The sequence below is a fragment of the Gordionus sp. m RMFG-2023 genome, chromosome 5, assembly GCF_954871325.1.
Source record: "Gordionus sp. m RMFG-2023 chromosome 5, tfGorSpeb1-WG-v2, whole genome shotgun sequence".
Classification (NCBI taxonomy): Eukaryota; Metazoa; Nematomorpha; class Gordioida; order Chordodea; family Parachordodidae; genus Gordionus; species Gordionus sp. m RMFG-2023.
In genome coordinates this window covers 19,018,638-19,039,180 of record NC_088779.1, presented here as the reverse complement: position 1 = coordinate 19,039,180, position 20,543 = coordinate 19,018,638, and the positions used below count along the sequence as shown (strand labels likewise).

Here is a 20,543-nt window from a genome sequence, read left to right as displayed (position 1 = left end):
AGTAAACACATGTAATTTGTGTTATTATTCATTAGCACCTTCCTGAATATTACACCTATAGTGGTTTTACTGAGTCATATCAAGCGAGCACATGATATAATTGGTTGAATCAAGGAAAAAACAGCTATAGTATATTGTTAAGTGAATTGTTAACGTGACATGATAGTAAATTTTGGTACTGGAGAATAGATGATGTGTAAGTAAATGGCACGGAAGCCATCTATTCCACCTGTAGAATCTTAAACGAATTAATAGCTTTTAAGACCCTATCTTCTATGAACAGGTTCGGATTAAAGAGAGGATAAAATTATGGGCATGGAGTCTTAAGTATTTTTGGATTGTAGGGGTTTGAGCGCTGTGATCCCTCGTTCTAAATTCAAAAAATCTCTTAACCAGGCAGTCCGGAGTCCAGATAAATATGCATTTATAAAATTTAATAAAAATAACACCAACATCAATTTTTTAAAAATTATTTTATTATTTAGCATTCACCATCACCATAAATAATTGATCATCATAATTATAAAATACAATATAATTTAAAAATTTATATTCTATTGTGAACAATATGAATTATATTTTGAATAACTATTATATTATCCACATCTTATTTAGTCTGAGTATTTTAATATAATTTTTCAAGAAGCGATAAATTAAAATATAGATATTTTATGCCTAGCTTTGACATTACATTGCAACTTGCATTTAATAAACTATTTTATCTTGTGATGTTCTTTTTCATTACAATTCCTGCCTGTCATACTAACTGTTCAATAACAAATGAAATTGAGACCAGAGCTATGGTTATTACCTTGACATCTACCTTAACTTTCTTAGGTAAACTTCTCCGGGACTCGAGTCTTTCCAAAATGTTTTCCTAGACTTACTTTTATTCCTTAATTTCTTCTCCGTTTTATACTATGTTGTCGTTTTAGAATAATCTATTTTTATAGTTAGTTAGTTAGTTTGATATTATTATAGCCTTAATTTAATTAATTATGTTTGATTTGTATAATGAAAAAATCCAACATACAACAATAGATATTCCTTAAATATATATTATATATTATAAAAATTTTGAAAAGTGTAGCGATGAAATTTTAAAATTTTTACCATAATGAAAATGATTCTAAGAAAAATTCACCCAGTAATGTTTTTGATATTGAAAATAAACAAAACAATTTTTGAGCCCCGAACCACGAAAAAGAGTTCGGGTTCAAAAAAAATTTAGGTTCGGGTTCCCGCACTGGCTTTAACGTTTCCTCATTATTGACAGAAATGGTGTCATTTGAGAAAGTTATATTAATATCTAACTTTATATTTGCAAAGATTAATTTTTTCAATGCTTGGCATTTTAATTTAAGGTGTTAGGTTTTTTTATAAAAGAGGTAATGATCTGGGAATAGAATTAGTTATTATTTTATATCACTTTAGGGGCAAAATTATATTTTACTTAAGGGCCAATCCCTTTATTTAAAAAAAACATAATAATTTTTAACATTAAAATTCCTATTGTTCTAATCAATTCATGTTAGGTGGCCTATTTAAAATAATAATTCTTATTATAAAAAATCATTTTTTAGCTGATCATCGATTTTTAGAGTTAATTATAAATTATAACTAAAAATTCACCTATTATCATAGTAAATTCATGATTTAAATTAATTTTTTTTCTGAAATGCAAATAAGATTCTTTAACCTTATTTTATTTCTGATCATGTTATAACTAAAATATCAAGATCATGTTATAACTAAAATATCAAGATCATGTTATAACTAAAATAAAGGGTCCGTTCTTATATGAAGCTACTCTTCTTTTCCAGTCGAGATGTAGTTCAGTATTTAAATAATTTGTATAACCATATCTTATATTGTTCATATTTGTTAACATTATAGTTTTATAAAGTTGACTATCGCTCAATATCATGCATAATTTAACAAGCTCTTAACGACCAAAAAGAATGTTTTCTTAATATAGGGTTAAAACATATTTCTTCAGGGTGTAGTCTAAAAAAATTATTCAATATTTTTTAAGGTCACCAATATTATATATATATATTTAACATCATAAAACGAAGAATTAAATTAGGTAGATTTTTTTACTTTTAATAAATTTAAAGCGAGTGCGCAGAAGCAAAAAAAATTTAAAATGCGGCGAAAATAAATGTCGTTACCGCTTCAAACCGTCTTTCATGAGGTCTTTTTTAGTCTTTTGGGAAATGATTCAACCTGCATCTAAATATTTTTCCAGAAAACTAATATTTTAGACTTATATTTAAAAAAAATATATAAACGGTGTAAAAAAAAATTAGCAGAAGATCATTTGAATCAGGGTTGTGCATTTGACCTGTCAAATACGATTCGATCAATTGACCGGTCAAATATGGCTAAATATGGTCAAATTCAAATAAATGTTCCAATATTAACTTTATTTTATATATATAATATTATAATGAATCTATAATATAAAATTCCATAATATTATTTTATACATTCTATAGATAGTTAATGTTTCGCCTTCCTTGGCATAGTCTTGTTCTGATTCATATTCAATATAATTATTTTCTTTAATATTTTTAATGAATCTTAAGTTATGATACACTCTTACCAATTTTTCTGTTGCAGAAGTCTTCAATAAAAACTTTAAAATTAACGATTATGACAAATGTCACTTTTCATTGGTACATCTTCACTAAATTTATATTTACACATGTTATTAATTCTTATTTTAACATATTTTCGTCAAAAAAATTCGAAAAACTTTAAAAATAACGATTATGACAATTGTCACTTTTCATTGGTACATCTTCACTAAATTTGTATTTACACATGTTATTAATACTTATTTTAACATACTTCCTTCAAAAAAATTCAAAAAACTTATAAAAGAACGATTATGACAATTGTCACATTAAAATATTATCCTTAAAAAGATCATATAAAATAACATCAAAAAAGTTTCATAAAATCCACCTTATTTAATAATAAATAGATAATTTTAAAAAAATGATAAAAGATTTCACCTAAAAGATTGTTTATTTATCTAATAAAATTTACAATATAATTCCTCAATAAAAGATGTATTTACAAAGAAGATTGTGAAAATCACTAATAAATTATATTATAAAGAATATTACATTTTTACAATATAGCAGCATATTATTTTTTTTATTAAAAAACATCAAATAAATAAATTTATTTTCATTGTCATTTCTATTACTATTGTTAAAGTTTTTATCTTTATCAGAATTTTTATCGTTATTCATATAACTTATATTATCAACATCTGATTTATCATTGATACTATCTAATTTAATTCCTAGCTCAACCATTTCATTTAAGGTTAAATTAATATTTTTACAAAATTTATATTTTATTTTGTCATTTAAGGTAGATGTACGTAATTTTGCTTTTAATCTACTATCGTCCGAAAAAATACATTTTTTATGCAGTTTCGATACTCATATGTACCATTGCATGAAATTCTCAATCGAGTTCTGCTGTAATAAGTTAAATTTATTTATTAAAATGTTTTTATCTTGCACAAAGGTAAGTTAACTTTTTAGTCACTATTTTAAGATCTAATATGGGTATCGGAACAAATTGATTTAATGTTGTCAAAGACCTCGTCTGATAAATTATTAAGCAAAGTATTTATTTTAATAGAGTCCGATAATGTGCTGGTCGAAAAATAACTTAATATTCTGTCTAAGTAAATCTCAGTAAGTAGTCCAACTAATTTTGGAATTTTATATATTAATTCTGGTTTTATATCCATATTTTATTAATAATTCGTATATATTAAAAAATTATAACACATCATATTTTAACAAAAATACAATGGAGTTAGATAAACTCCGAATCCTTATATACGTAAAATTTCCCGTTAACAATTGATCATTTCCTTAAGGTTCACGAATTTAAACAAGGCGTCATCACTACCCAGTATCCTTGAGTAGTGCACATCACAATTATAAGTTAATTCAAATAGTATATCATAAACAGAGATTTCCCAGGGAATGTTAACGAGTTTGAAAGAAAACATAATGGAAATAACTTTAAAATGATTTTTACCTTTTTTTTCCTTCTTTATATAGAATATATTTGTTTGTTTTATAATTTTTTATTATTCATATTTACATTGCGAAGAAAAAAAAAATTTTTTTTTAAAAAAAGAAAAATTTATAAAAAAAAATTTACGTCATGGCGAGTTTTTTTTGCCAACGGAGCACCATGAAGAGAATGACGATTATGGTGAGAGTAAGTAAAAAAATATCTTATTTAACCTACTTTTCTCTTTTTTAATCGACTATTTATATATTTTTTATAAACTAAAATTAGACTATAATATTAAAAAGGTTAAAATATAAAATAAAATTGTAACTAAAATAAAAATATAATTTGAATAAATATAAGTTAAATTGTCCAAATTTGAATTCATAACAGTTTTTAAAAATGATAAAGTGATCTTTACAATAAAATGTAAACTAATAGAGAAATATAGATAATCAACTAAAACGATTGAAAGATGGTGGTTAGAACTTAAAACAACAATTTAAAAATACCGGGCCGGTACTGAATATATAAAGCACGGAATGTCACTTATCTAGAATACAACTTCACTGAGGTTATAATTAAATATGTTAGAAATATTTATTTTTGTCCATTTATTAAAAAAAAATTCAAAAAATTTTAAAAATAACTATTATGACAATTGTCACTTATCTAGGTTACATCTTCACTAAAGTTTTAATTAAACATGTTAGAAATATTTATTTTTGCCCATTTACGACAAAAAAAAGTTTAAAAAACCTTAAAAAGAACGATAATGATAATTGTCACCTATATTAGGTACATCCTCATGAAATTTTAATTTAACATGTTTGCAATATTTATTTTTGCCCATTTACGTCAAAAAAATTCAAAAAATTTTAAAAATAACTATTATAACAATTGTCACTTATCTAGGGTACATCTTCACTAAAGTTTTAATTAAAAATGTTAGAAATATTTATTTTTACCCATTTACGTCAAAAAAATTCAAAAAATTTTAAAAATAACGATAATAATAATTGTCACTTATCTAGGGTACATCTTCACTAAATTTTTAATTAAACATGTTTGCAATACTTATTTTTGTCACTTAGTGTCAAAAAAATTAAATACGTTTAAAAATACCGATATATTATCATATTTCCAAAGAACATCTTCATTTAAATTATAATCATCTTTATATAATATTACACTCTTATGACAAAAAAATTCAAAAATGTTAAATGAACATGACATCTATCACATTAAAATATTAACCTTAGAACGATCGTAAAATAACATAAAAAAGTTTAATATAAATATTTAAATTATTTTAAAAAACTACCTCATTTATCAGCCTAAAAAATTAGATAATTTTATAAAAATGATAAAAATAAATAAAAGATTTCACCTAAAAGATTTTATTTATAATAAAATTCAAGAGATTTAAAATTCAATCAAAATTTATTTTCATAAATATTTTGAAAATCACTTAATGTTATTGTAATTATTTTTTTTATTAAAAAATCATCATATCATTTTTTTAATAATATAATATAAATTTCATTTCATTTCATATAAATAAAAAATATTAAATCAAATCATATGTTTTTTTGTTGATAATAAAATATTATAAAAAAAAGTTATTTTACTAAAATAACACGAATTTCAGATTTTTATTATATTCTTTTAAAATATATAAATAAAATAAATTTTGGCTCAAAATTAGACTCGAGCCAACTCCTGAGCCGGCTTGAGTTTGAGCCAAATTTTCAGCTCCGACCTCGAGGTTGAAGCCAAAATTTTCAGCTCCCACCTCAAGGTTTAAGCCAAAATTTTCAGCTCCGACCTTGAGGTTTAAGCCAAATTTTCGGCTCCGACCTCGAGGTTGAAGCCAAAGTTTTTAGCTCCGACCTTGAGGTTTAAGCCAAATTTTTGGCTCCGACCTCGAGGTTTAAGCCAAATTTTTCGGCTCCGACCTTGGGGTTTAAGCAAAATTTTCGGCACCTATCTCGAGGTTGTAGCCGATAAAATTCGGCTTTTTAACAACACTAGAAGTACCATCGGCTGAATCTACAATGTTATATCTTATATTCTCATAATTCACCATCAAGTAAGGAATAATAGAAAGGATATTCAATTTAATTCCAATAAATAAGGACAAATTGATATAATTTATCATTTGTTTTTTAAAATTCATAATAAATTTTTTCTAATTGGAATAAAATTGAGATCATAATATTAAAAAAATTATGAATATTAGACAATAATATATTATTGAAAGCAACTTTGATGCTATATAAATACCAAAAAAAACTTTATCAAAACCATAATTATATTTCAATTTGCATGGGTAGCCACTAGTGTTGCGTAATCGGCTAAAAACTACGCCTAAGCCTAATAAGGCTAAGCCTAAAAATCGGCTAAGCCTAATTAGGTAAGCCTAAAAATCGGCTAAAACTAAAAATCGGCTAAGCCTAATTAGATTAAGCCTAAAAATCGGCTAAGCCTATATAAATCTGCTAAAAATTAGTCAAAATTCTGCATCGATGCTTAGTATTAGAATATTTTTTTGACGAAAATTTGTTAAAATAAGTATTAATAACATGTGTAAATATAAATTTAGTGAAGATGTACCATAGAAAAGTGACAATTGTCATAATCGTTATTTTTAAAGTTTTTTGAATTTTTTTGACGAAAATATGTTAAAATAAGTATTAATAACATGTGTAAATATAAATTTAGTGAAGATGTACCAATGAAAAGTGGCAATTGTCATAATCGCTATTTTTAAAGTTTTTTGAATTTTTTTGACGAAAATATGTTAAAATAAGTATCAATAACATGTGTAAATATAAATTTAGTGAAGATGCACCATAGAAAAGTGACAATTGTCATAATCGTTATTTTTAAAGTTTTTTGAATTTTTTTGACGAAAATATGTTAAAATAAGTATTAATAACATGTGTAAATATAAATTTAGTGAAGATGTACCATAGAAAACTGACAATTGTCATAATCGCTATTTTTAAAGTTTTTTGAATTTTTTTGACGAAAATATGTTAAAATAAGTATTAATAACATGTGTAAATATAAATTTAGTGAAGATGTACCAATGAAAAGTGACATTTGTCATAATCGTTAATTTTAAAGTTTTTTGAATTTTGAAGAAAATATGTTAAAATAAGTATTAATAACATGTGTAAATATAAATTTAGTGAAGAAGTACCAATGAAAAGTGACATTTGTCATAATTGTTATTTTTAAAGTTTTTTGAATTTTTTTGAAGAAAATATGTTAAAATAAATATTAAAAACATGTTTAAATTAAAATTTAGTGAAGATGTGCCATAGAAAAGTGACAATTGTCATAATCATTATTTTTTTTTTGAATTTTTTTGACGAAAATATGTTAAAATAAGTATTAATAACATGTGTAAATATAAATTTAGTGAAGATGTACCAATGAAAAGTGACAATTGTCATAATCGTTATTTTTAAAGTTTTTTGAATTTTATTGACAAAGATATTTTAAAATAAGTATTGATAACATGTTTAAATAAAAATTTAGTGAAGATGTACTCTAGATAAGCGACAATTGTCATAATCGTTATTTTTAAAGTTTTTTGATTTTTTTCGAAAATAGTTAACTTGCATCGATATTGATTTTAAAATAGAAAAAAAAGTTTATCCAAATTTTAAACAAGATTGTCTGGTGAAAATTGGTAAAAAAATAATAATTTCTAACTTAGGATTAGATATTATGATATAAATTTTGCATATTAATTTCTGACCCGATAAACAAATGTAATAAAATGCCAATTTGCTCCTGTTTTTGGGGAAGAATCTATTATTACCATATGTTTTTCTATGGCATATACTCAGGCAATTTTAATTTTACAATCTATATTTTTACCCATTTACATCAAAGAAATTTTAAAAATAACGATTATGACAATTGTCACTTTTCTATAGTACATCTTCACTAAATTTTTATTTAAACATGTTATTATTACTCATTTTAACATATTTTCGTCAACAAAAATCAAAAAACTTGAAAATTAATGATTATGACAATTGTCGCTTATCTAGAGTACATCTTCATTAAATTTTTATTTAAACATGTTATATATACATATTTTAAAATATTTTCGTCAAAAAAATTCAAAAAACTTTAAGAATAACGATTATGACAATTGTCACTTTTCATTGGTACATCTTCACTAAATTTATATTTACACATGTTATTAATACTTATTTTAACATATTTTCGTCAAAAAAATTCAAAAAACTTTAATCATAACCATTATGACAATGTCAATTTTCTATGGTACATCTTCACTAAATTTTATTTAAACATGTTATCAATACTTATTTTAACTTATTTTCTTCAAAAAAATTAAAAAAACTTATAAAATAACGATTATGACAATTGTCACTTTTCTATGGTACATCTTCACTAAATTTTTATTTAAACATGTTTTTAATACTTATTTTAACATATTTTCTTCAAAAAAATTCCAAAAACTTATATAACGATTATGATAATTGTCACTTTTCTATGGTACATCTTCACTAAGTTTTTATTTAAACATGTTTTTACTACTTATTTTAACATATTTTCTTCAAAAAAATTCAAAAAACTTTAAAAATAACGATTATGACAAATGTCACTTTTCCTTGGTACATCTTCACTAAATTTATATTTACACATGTTATTAATACTTATTTTAACCTATTTTCTTCAAAAAATTCAAAAAACGTATAAAATAACGATTATGACAATTGTCACTTTTTTATGGTACATCTTCACTAAATTTTTATTTAAACATGTTTTTAATACTTATTTTAACATATTTTCTTCAAAAAATTCAAAAAACTTATAAAATAACGATTATGACAAATGTCACTTTTCATTGGTACATCTTCACTAAATTTATATTTACACATGTTATTAATACTTATTTTAACCTATTTTCTTCAAAAAAATTCAAAAAACGTATAAAATAACGATTATGACAATTGTCACTTTTTTATGGTACATCTTCACTAAATTTTTATTTAAACATGTTTTTAATACTTATTTTAACATATTTTCTTCAAAAAAATTCAAAAAACTTTAAAAATAACGATTATGACAATTGTCAATTTTCTATGGTACATCTTCACTAAATTTTTATTTAAACATGTTATTAATACTTATTTTAACATATTGTCGTCAAAAAAATTCAAAAAACTTTAAAAATAACGATTATGACAATTGTCACTTTTCTTTGGTACATCTTCACTAAATTTATATTTACACATGTTATCAATACTTATTTTAACCTATTTTCTTCAAAAAAATTCAAAAAACTTATAAAATAACGATTATGACAATTGTCACATTAAAATATTATCCTTAAAATGATCATATAAAATCATCAAAAAAGTTTCATAAAATCCACCTCATTTAATAAAAAAGATAATTAAAAAAAATTATAAAAAAATTATAAAAGATTTCACCTAAAAGATTGTTTATTTATCTAATAAAATTTACAATATAATTCCTTAATAAAAGATGTATTTATAAAGAAGATTGTGAAAATCACTAATAAATTATATTAAAAAGAATATTACAATTTTACAATATAGCTGCATATTATTTTTTTTATTAAAATAACATCAAATAAATAAATTTAATTTCATTTGAAAATATAATAATATAAATAAAAAATATTAAATCATATCATGTTTATTTGTTGATAATAATAAAATATTTACATTAAATATAAATAAAATAAATTATTTTACTAAAATAAATAATAATTGAATATCACCTTTTAATGCATATGGTTTTTTGATTAAATAAAAATAATATTTTTGAATAGTTTGAAATACCATAAAAATATATTATAAATATCCGATACCTACAAAGGTACCAATAGCACGGCCCGGATTTGTAAAAAAAATTTCATCATGGCCCGGATTATAAAAAAATTTAGGCCCGGTCCGGATCTTTAAAAAAAATTTCGGCAAGGCCTGGATTTTTTAGGGTGTATAAAAATTTTCGATAAATGGAAGAAATATGAGAAGTGAATGAATGTGATATATTCAACAATTTTTAAATATATATTATTTTATTTCATTTATTTATTATATATATAATAATTGCGATTTAAAATATTCGGCCCGGCCCGGATTTATAAAAAAAAGATTTTTTTTAGATCCGGCTCAGTTTTATTTTTAAAATTTTTTATAGTCCAACCCGTGTATTTAAGACAGGATTTGGGAGGGGTGCAGGTCTCGGATAAATATTAAATAAATTGATGTCTTTAATGTGATAAATTAGTTTCAAAAATTATTTGAAATTTATTTTTAGTCCTGATTTTGGGCAGTATGTCATAGCTGGCGGGGTTAAAGTTCTCTCATACTATAGGCGGGTTAAAAAATTAACATTGAGCGGGTTTTAAAATATTTTTCTGACTAAATAAGCCTATTTATTACATAATAATTTTATAAGATTAAGTAAAAATAGATGAAAATAAAATAAATAAAGAGCCAACCCAACCATAAAATAATTTTTAGACATTAGGCAGGTGAAACAAAATTTTTCAATAATTGAGCGGGCGCGTAAATTAAAAAAAAACTATGAGCGGATGGGCGAGAGGGTATTTCTTGAAACAACAAGCAGGAGGGTGTTATGGGTTAAAACCCGCCAACATGGAACGGGCATTGATCTAGGTTCTGAAATATATCAAGTAAAGAAATGACGAATATAATCATTTCATTCAATAAAAAGAATGCAAGCGGACTTGATGAATTTAAACCATTCCTTTTACAATATCTAAGAAACTTCGAAAATCAGTCTCATACAACTTCACCATCACAACCTTTAATATTTTTTTGCAATAACATTTTAAAAAAGCAGACAGCCCATCAAAGTGGCCAGAGTCAGAAATTTCCTATTTATTTGGTGAAAGATGAATCATAAATTTGCCCTATATTTATAGATGTAAATCTGAAATATACCTATATTTTTGGTTGGTAAATGGTGATCTAAAAATTTCTGTTATTTCGATGAAATGTTCTATGCTGCGAATTTCGCTTTTACCCAGCCTTCGGTCGAGTCCTCTTTTATGGCTTATTCCTAATATGCATGGTTTTCATTATTTCCTACATTTTTGGACAAAAATATGTCTGAAACGATTAGTGTTTGCAATGGTCTTGTCGGACTGTCAGTCAGGTCCGGTCCAAGGCGGTCTCATCAGACTCTTGAGTCCCGCGGGACGGTCCGGTCCGACCGAAGACCAAGAAGATAAAAGTTTACTATACTACGAATTGCTTTTTAGTTAATGTGCATGTACATGAACACATAAAACATGATTATTTAATGCCTAACACTTTATAATATCTCATTCATCTTTTACTTTTTATATTCTTCCGTTTCATTCAATTCAATTCATTCGTCGTCAAGTAATTTAATTTAGTAGGGAAGGTAGTATTATAATTTTATTTTTAGAAATGGAAATTGAATCATAGAAGTTGATAATAATATTGAACCACCACACTCTTCAGAGGGTGAAATAATGACTAATGATGTAAATGAAAAAAATCCATCAAATTCTTTACATAATGTTAAAGAATTATAAAAATATTTTTAAAAAGATAATGTTGGGAAAACATGTAAAATATGTCTACAAATATTTTCCAATTCTTCAAGCACAAGTAAATTAGTCATATATATGGAGATCAATAAATATATGAATAAAAACTTAATTAATTAAACATACTTATAGTTACGATTAAGGCTGGGAACCAATATTAAAACCCAAGATTAACGAAATATTATTGGTATTAGGTTTAAAATATTGCTATTGGTTTAAATAATATTTTCTATTACTTGTATTAATATTGGTTTATATTCAAAAAAAGAAGAGAATAACCAGGGATCGGCTCATGGGAACTTAACATCAGCAGAGAAAGATGATATAAATGAAATCCAAAGCTATTTATCTGATATTTTATATCCGATTAATTCCAACATATTAGATTGGTGGGAAGGGAATCAATATCGATTTCCAATTCTAGCCAAAATAGCAATGGACTACAGCAGGCTACATCTGTAGCATGTGAACATCTTTTCTAGCCAGGGTTTCGAACCTTTAAGCATAACGGTTCGGTTTGTTCCGGTTTTTAGTTTAAAATTTTATAAAGGTTTTGTTCCATTTCGGTTTTTAAAAAAAAATCATATCGGTTCGGTTCGGTTTATAATTTATAACGGTTCATTTAGGTTTGTTCCGGTTTTTATAAATTTGATTTTAAAAAAAATTAATCATTAACCATGTATATATTAATTTTAGAGAAAAATCTTTTCAATTTATAATTTCTTATTTAATTTAACCATGATAATCTAATAGATATTTTTATTTAACTTAGTAAATATAAATTTGACAAATTAATTTTTTTTATTTCATAAATAAATAAGATAAAAACAAACATGCGTAAATACAATGATGAATAAAATAACACATAAATATAATAAAAGGTATACTATTTATGTTTAAAAAGAGAATTAGAACGGATGACTAAAATATTTTCTATTTCAGGATTTAATTTAGTTCTCTGCGCAGAGAGTATAAACTTAAGGCTAGAAAATGCTCTTTCTACGGATACCTGCATAGCTGGAACTGCTAGCACATTTATAGCTAACTTATAAAGTTCTGGCATACTTTTCTTTACATTTTCCCAATAATTCAAAAGATTAGTATCTTTTTCTAATCTCTCTATATTATCAAATGACCGAATTATATATTCTATTTCTATACATTTATTATAATTTTCTATGCCCTGAGAATTATTCTTATTAAGACTTTTACGCGACTTTATCTTCAAAATCATCATCTAAATTATCTTTCGAATGCGAACACGTAGACATAGTATTTAGAATTTCAATATTCTGATTATTTAGACTTTGTATCAAGTTCCAAGCTTTACAAAGATGTTTTCTGGCGATCTCTCTTTCTTCAAATGTTAAAAATTTTATTTTAATAATAAATAATTTATAATGACTTAAATGAATATTAGAATTCTGATTTAAAAAAACAATATGATTATAAATAAAAAATTATCATATCATTAAAATATTGCTGACCATTTTATTTATTGTCATTTAAATTCTATGATCCAAGCTTTTATAATGAGATAAAAACCATATAATATAAAAATGAATGTAAAAAGTACTTGATTTCTATTAGATGTTAGTTATTAATAGTAGATTTATTTAATTTTTTCCTAAATTATTAGCAAGTATAAGCTTATTAATAACTTATATATAAACTTGTTAATTTAGCCAAGAATAATTATGTGTGATTTTAAGATATCTTAGTTGATAATATAAAAATATTTAATTTGAAAAGAAATCACCAATTTAAAAAATTCCCCGGAAAATTAAAATTTCAAATTTAGGTTAATAATTTAAAATTAATTATTTTTTAAAACCGTTTTGAACCGGTTCAAAATATTTATAACGGTTCGGTTCGCTCTTTTTATATTTTCTTTATAACGGTTCGGTTAAGGTTACGGTTCAGAAAATCATAACGGTTCATTCCGGTTTGGCGGTTCGGTTAGGTTCGAAGCCCTGTTTCTAGCTAATGATAAAATAAAAAAAAAGATGAAATAGAATGAATCCGTTCAATCAATAATGACACTTGAATCATGGCTAAAAAATAGAATAATTTTTAATTTTTTAGAAGATAACGAAAATATTTATTTATATTTTATAACCAAATATCTATCACATTATATATATCAAAAAAAACTAATTAAATATGTGAATCAAATTGATTTAAATTATATTCAATAAATTTGTATTTTAATATTCTTTTGAAATATTAGGCATTTGTATTGGTATAATATATCAAAAATAATTTGATGATATTATTAAAATATTGGTAATTTAACACTTTTCATTTAATAAATCTAATGCAGAATAAAACTTTTGTAGCTTAATAAAAAAAATTTTTTAGATGGGACCGGACCGAACGGACTGGTCCGATGGTCACACGGTCCGGTCTCACTTGACTTAACGGTCCGGTCTCATTTTAGAAAAAGGGACCGGACCGTTGCAAACACTAGAAACGATGGATTAAACACTATATTGCAGCTATTACATTTTTGCGATAAATATATTATATCTTAAGAAATGCACATTTAAAATCATACTCATTGCGCATATAAAATAATATATTTCACATATAAAATTCTATTAATTGCACAGTTTGTTAAAGGGTTCGATTTCAAAAACGGCTAACTTAATATTTTAGCCAAACATATTATGCAAGTCTCGAGATTTCGTAAATAGATGTTCAAACCTTTCTGCCAATTAGAGCAAAATCTCCAGGTTTGTGTAATATTTGGGTTAGCCGTTTTAAAAAATCGAGTCATTTAACAACACTAATTGCACATATAAAGATACTACATATTGCACTATAAATTACACAGTTGTTATCTACAAAGAGAAATAGAAATAATCCTATATCTTCACAATCCATCATTTGAAATCACAGCATAAATATCCAATAATCGAATAAATATGTATTCGTTACAATACATGTTTACTTCCCTCCGCTCCCTTATTTCCATTTGCAAATTTAATTAATAGACCAAACAGGAGACTAAAATGATGTTATATTTGAAAAATTAGTGCTTTAGCGAATCTTTAAAATAAAATGATAATTATTTGATTGTTATAAAATATTATAACTATTTAATTTACAATATAACATTATAATAGAGAATAAAATTATTTTGGAAAGGGTCTAGAATAGCTCTTTAGCTAGTAAACTACCATTGAAGAGGATGTAATTCGCTTTAAGGATAGCTATGCCAACCTTTGTCGAAGAAAAAACCCTCTTGAGATTCTTCTGAGAGTTTGCTGATTTGTGATCCTAAATTTTTGAAGAATGCTAAAGCAAGTTTGCCAAAGGTGGCAAGTGTGGTTGAAATGTTAGGAATAAAACAATGGTCATTTGAAATTACTGTGTATTTGGAGATTTTAAGTTGTTCCTTCTGGTAAATGATGTTGAGGGCTTGGTTAGATGGGGCCAGGTGGTCTATATATGAATAGTCCCATACCAATAATTGGGGTTTCCTACACGGAATTTGAGTGATCCCGTCATGACGTTTACCGTCTGAACTAAAATCACACTGGGGTTCTAGTATGTATGGTATTTGAGCTAATTTCAACATGTTGGATGATCGAATTACATTGCGTATGTCTGATGGATCGACCATTGCTAGAGCGACAATGTAAACTATGTCTTCCTTTCATGTCAATGGGCGAGTTACAACCTGAACTGATGTGAGGGTGGGTGATGGTGCAGTTTAGACGAATACCGATGGCGTGACTAAGTTAGTTATTGAAAAGTTGAAGATTGACAGAAGGAATGACCTCGAGAAACTCATGCCCAGCAGTACCATTGAGCAGGGAGAAGAATAGAGTGTGGTCAGTAGATTTTATGCTAGATAAGAGTGTTTCAACGCAGCGAGCAACTACTAGAGCGTCCCAGTTCTTCTGTCTATGGGTTGTGGGGGGATGAGTCAACATTGATCCGTGTTTTCCAAATATTTATGGCTTCAATTAAGGAAGAGTTTTCTTTAGAATGATGGGCGTTAGTTATTTGAAAATAATAAACAAGTTTTAGTTTATACTTTTATACTGACATCTTATTTTAGACTTTACAGAGGATCAATAAAATCTATATCGCATTTCGATTTTCATTTATTCTTATTTTTAATTTATATAATAAAAAGCTTTTTGTAATATTTACATGTCCTAAATAAAGATAACATAAATGTTAATTTTTAACGTGCCCAATTTTTGTTATGTGCATATTACGTCAAGGAATTTCATAGCCATATTAAGCATTGTTTACATTATTGCGCTTAGTTGGAATAATTATATCTTGTTATTTCATTGTTTATTAGACTTCTCACTGAGAGTATTTATATTATTCCTGACTATTTAATATTTGTAAATACGGGCAAATGAAGACAATTTATGTCACAATTTGTCGCTGAAAACATTTTCCAATGAAATTATCTTCAAGGCCTTTTCAGAAATACCTTTTATAATTATTTCATTTATATGCTTCGATTGCACGTTCTTTATAAGCTCATTATTTACTCAAAACTGTTGGGTAAAATTATTTATAATTTAATCAGTTATAGGACGAAATAATTCAACAGTATAGATGTCAATAGGATTTGATGGCGTTATTTGCATTCATCGCTATACATTCTATTTTTTAGTCGGCTTGTTTTAAGTTTTGAATTATTATTACATTCAAATTCGTTGTCATTTTTATAGCTCAATTTAAAAGGGTGTGGAGGTTATAAAAAAATAGAGAAGACGAGGTATGCTCGATCATTTTCAAAGCTGTTTAAATGTTATAATTTTAAGTTTGCTTTTTATTTTTAAAAAATGGTGCTGATTTAACGTAAAATTGCAGATTCGCACAAAAATTTAACTACTAGTGAAGTTTTGACCTCTAGCGATTAATAATTATAAACTGTAGCGCAATTATAGTCACTAAGTGATCTCTAAGTATTTTATCATTTTTTGTTATAATTCATACCATCTCAAGAAAATTCCTCTCAAATATTTGTTACATGGATATTAATTGGAATTATTTTAATTAATTATAAAATAATGTATAAAAATATAAATTATTCAAAAATTGATTTTCATTTAAACGGAAACGCATTATTTTTTGAAAAAATGAAAAAAAAAACCCATCAAATGCTAAATATTAATCCTCAAAAAATGAATTGATGATATTCTGAATGCTGTAAAAAAAGGAAATATGATAATTTTAATATATAATATATATGAAAATATGAAGAGAAAAAGTCATAACTTGTGTAATAAAATATTTTTTGAATTACATTTTCATTTAAGTAGTTTTAGATCGAATAAAATCTTACTAAGTGAGATTCGCAAATTTTATTTTCGATTTTTTATTGCTCTAAAAACCCTCATCCAGTAAGAATCAAAACATAAAAAACAAATATACATATGTTTAAATGAAAATGTTTTCATATTTAAAAATAAAGGCTAAAAATTAGGGTAATCGAGCATTAATGATGTAATAGCATAAAGTAACAATTAATTTAATTATAAAGATAAACTTGAGTGTGTCGAAAAGGCGAGGTTGTGATGATCGAGGGTTCTTGGGTAGAACTTAATTGAAGTCCACTTCCAACATTACCTCTTTTACTATTGCTAGGTGGGGCAGGGTAGTAAAATGAGGTAGGCTGGGAAACTTCTCTGTTTATGGAACATATTAATGGAGCCGTCGATAATACACAAGTTGTGGTAGTAAAAGAGTGACATGACGATGGAGATTTGAAGATAGAAGGAAAAGGAAGGGAAGCGGCTGGAGGTGGAGACAAGGGTCTAACAATAGATTGTTGAAGTTGTTGATGTTGTCTCGGCTGCTAGTGTAAAATAAACAACTTATCATAAATAATAATCATAACCCCTAAAAGTTATCTATAGTGGAGAGAAACAGATTATTCACCTATAATAATTCGCAGTAATTTTTGTACAAAATCTTATCATCACTTATTTGGAATTATTTGTATATAAACCCGCACCTTCATCATGAAGTGTAAATGCTACTGTTCAAATGGTCATATATCATGAATGGTAATTAATTTTGTTTCTAACCAGTTTATGTCACTTCTAATCTAAATTAAATTCATAAAAGCTGCACTAGATAACTGCATTTTTTTTATAGAATGAAAAAATTTCATCACATTTGTAATGTGCTCACTCAATATTTTTTATATAAATCTATAACTTAATTTTTTAAGAAAATGTAAATAGTTGAATATGTATGTTTAAACACTTGCCAAAGACCCCGTTTTTATAATTAAATTGAAACTTGATGAAATTGGTGAGCTTGCTGCTGTTGTTGATGATGATAATAAAAAGCAGCAGCGGCAGCGGCGGCGGCTGCCGCGGCAGCAGCGGGCGTGATTAAACCAGCGGTTGAGAGCGAGGCTGGTGGAATAGAAGACCTAAACACTGAACAGGGTGCAGATGTCGATTGGGGCACTTTTACTTTCTTCTTGGACATCGAGGTAATAGTTGTTGTTGACCCAGGAATCGAAGAATCTTGCTTGATACGTCTTTTTGTCATTGATAGAGGAGTAAGTACCATTGATTTCACAGGCTGTGATGATGCTAATTCTTGTACTATGGGTTCGGATTTAATGGGTCGAACGGACAAGGTAGATAGTAACGATGAGACAGGAAGAGGAATAGGAGCCACGGTATTAATAAAAGAAAGGTTTAATTGAGAGGTTGAGGTATTGAGTGTCGATGATGATGGTAGTGTCTGGGGTTGGTAAGGTTGATATATGCGGGATTGGAGTTGATCCATATGTTGTTGGATAAATGTCTTACGATTGATTTGTTTTTAATAAAAATATAAATTATACATATTCATAAAGGTTTTCTAATTTATTACATTGAACACGGATACTCATCTCCTCCCAAATATAATATAGTTTTCTTTTACATTTAAGTAAAGTATCACGATATTAATTAGTTATAAATTACCTGATTTTGTAAAAGTAATTGCTGTTGAAGGTTTGCGGGGAGTTGTCCGCTGTTAAGCATTAAAAACTGTTGCAATTGTTGTTGTTGAAAATGATGCATTTGATCTAAATCTTGAGGTGACAAAGAGGACAATACATTTGGTAGCTTGCGAAACAAAAATAATATATAACAATTATTTTAATGTTCAATATATTTTTTTACAATTACAATTATAAAATGCATTTTAAAAAAAACCTGACTAATTTGATTTAGTAATAATTGTTGAAACGTCGGTGAGGTTTGAAATGAACTCGAAAACCGTAAAAAAATCTAAAATATTAATAATTTTTATTAAGATATAATATTAAAATAAGACATACTTCGGAGGTCGATGACATTGCACTAGTAAAAGTTGGGGATTCGAAATAATGAGATTTTGTGAATATAGAGGAAGTAATTGTTGATGTTATAATTGTAGAAGTAAAAGAAGTAGATGGCGTAATTAATTGTTGAGGGGAGGATTGTAAAAATTGGGTATCATAAATTTGAGCAGTTTTAATTGTTTTTGAGCAAATTCCAGAAGATAAAGTTGTTTCAAACGTATCCTCAGAATAATGTTGCACAAGACGATCACATGGCATACAAGTCAATACCTAAATATTATATGATAAACAAGAAAAAATATTTTAAAAAAAATACTCTGCACAGCATGAGACTATACATCAATAAATGTTTGCCATTTAAATTAAAGAAAAACTTGATACTACCATATCATTACCCTCTTATTAGGAAATTACCACTTATAAAAATGATTAAAAAGAAAAATAAATTCTGCTGCCATGCCTTTTCCATCAGTCTAAATTTTTGAAGGATTGGAATTTATTAATATAATTGCAAAACAGCTTAAATATTGAAAAAACATTGGCTAGTTTGGCAACATATTGCGTAAAATAATGTTTATGGTTTATGGAGTTGAATATATTTCAAAGTGTATAAGATTTATAAACCCGCTAAATGTCATTAAAATTGAAGGGAATAGGAGAAAAGGTAGTTTCAAAACGCTATAGTCATTAAATTTAAGGGGGAGGGGTGGAATTAAATCAACTTTTAGAAGAAGGGGAGGGGTTGAAATTTTTTATATAATCTTGCACATATTTAATTTAATAATATATTATACAAATAAGGTTGACTGATTATATAGTCTCAATATGTACACAACCTTGTAAATTATTAATTAGTTGCAGAGTTGTTAGTGCCACCCCGTAACTGCTCCTTTGATTTTCATTTTTTTAGTAGGTACACGAAACAAAATCATATTTTATATCAAAAGGTTTTATTTATATTAAATGATATATCAAAATATTTATAACCTTTTATTAGCTTTTAAAAGTAATAAATTTTCTAAATTAGAATCTAACAAACATCCACGCCTCTCCCCTAAGACCTCTTTTGCAATACTAAATAGGCGCTCCACAGGAGCACTGAGGGAAGCGGGGTATTGTATTTTATAAAGATATTTTTTAATTCAGGGAATTTATCAAATAGTAATTTGGTATCATTATTTAAAAAATATTTATCCAATATCTTCCTGATGAACAATTTCATGGAATCCAAAAAAATCTTCCAAATCATTTTATATTTAAAAGAAAGATTTTTTACTTTTAGATGCCTTTTTATAGAAGCTGCTCACTTTTGAAAATTAAATAGTTTTATAAGGCATTTTGCCCTTAAATTTGTTTGATCATTTGGATCAACATCTTTTAGTAGTTTAAAATATTTTTTGTATGATGGGGAAATTCAATTTCTTCGTCTATGATCTCTAAATTCATAATATCTAAAACTATTTTTTATTATATATCTATAAAATGAATATTAATATGACTTGCAAGATTTTTCCAAAAATTTTCAATATAAAAAGGAAAAAC

At 25.9% G+C, this 20,543-nt stretch overlaps 1 protein-coding gene across 7 annotated transcripts in view; it reads right to left on the bottom strand.

The window, feature by feature from the left end:
- The window catches only part of LOC135929582 (uncharacterized), a 119,998-nt gene that overhangs the window by 15,839 nt on the left and 83,616 nt on the right, over positions 1 to 20,543 (bottom strand). For 6 of the 7 annotated variants that reach the window (XR_010572618.1, XR_010572614.1, XR_010572615.1 and 3 more), the window contains exons 6-10: positions 18,999 to 19,271; positions 18,874 to 18,948; positions 18,640 to 18,783; positions 17,960 to 18,478; positions 17,202 to 17,510 (exon numbers count right to left, since the gene is read on the bottom strand). Coding sequence is in view for 2 of the 7 variants with exons in the window: in XM_065466236.1 (XP_065322308.1) it covers positions 17,202 to 17,510; positions 17,960 to 18,478; positions 18,640 to 18,783; positions 18,874 to 18,948; positions 18,999 to 19,271 (1,320 nt within the window). In the remaining 5 variants the exon portion in view is untranslated. The remainder of the gene's footprint in view (positions 1 to 17,201; positions 17,511 to 17,959; positions 18,479 to 18,639; positions 18,784 to 18,873; positions 18,949 to 18,998; positions 19,272 to 20,543) is intronic. The other variant, XR_010572617.1, reaches the window with a different exon arrangement.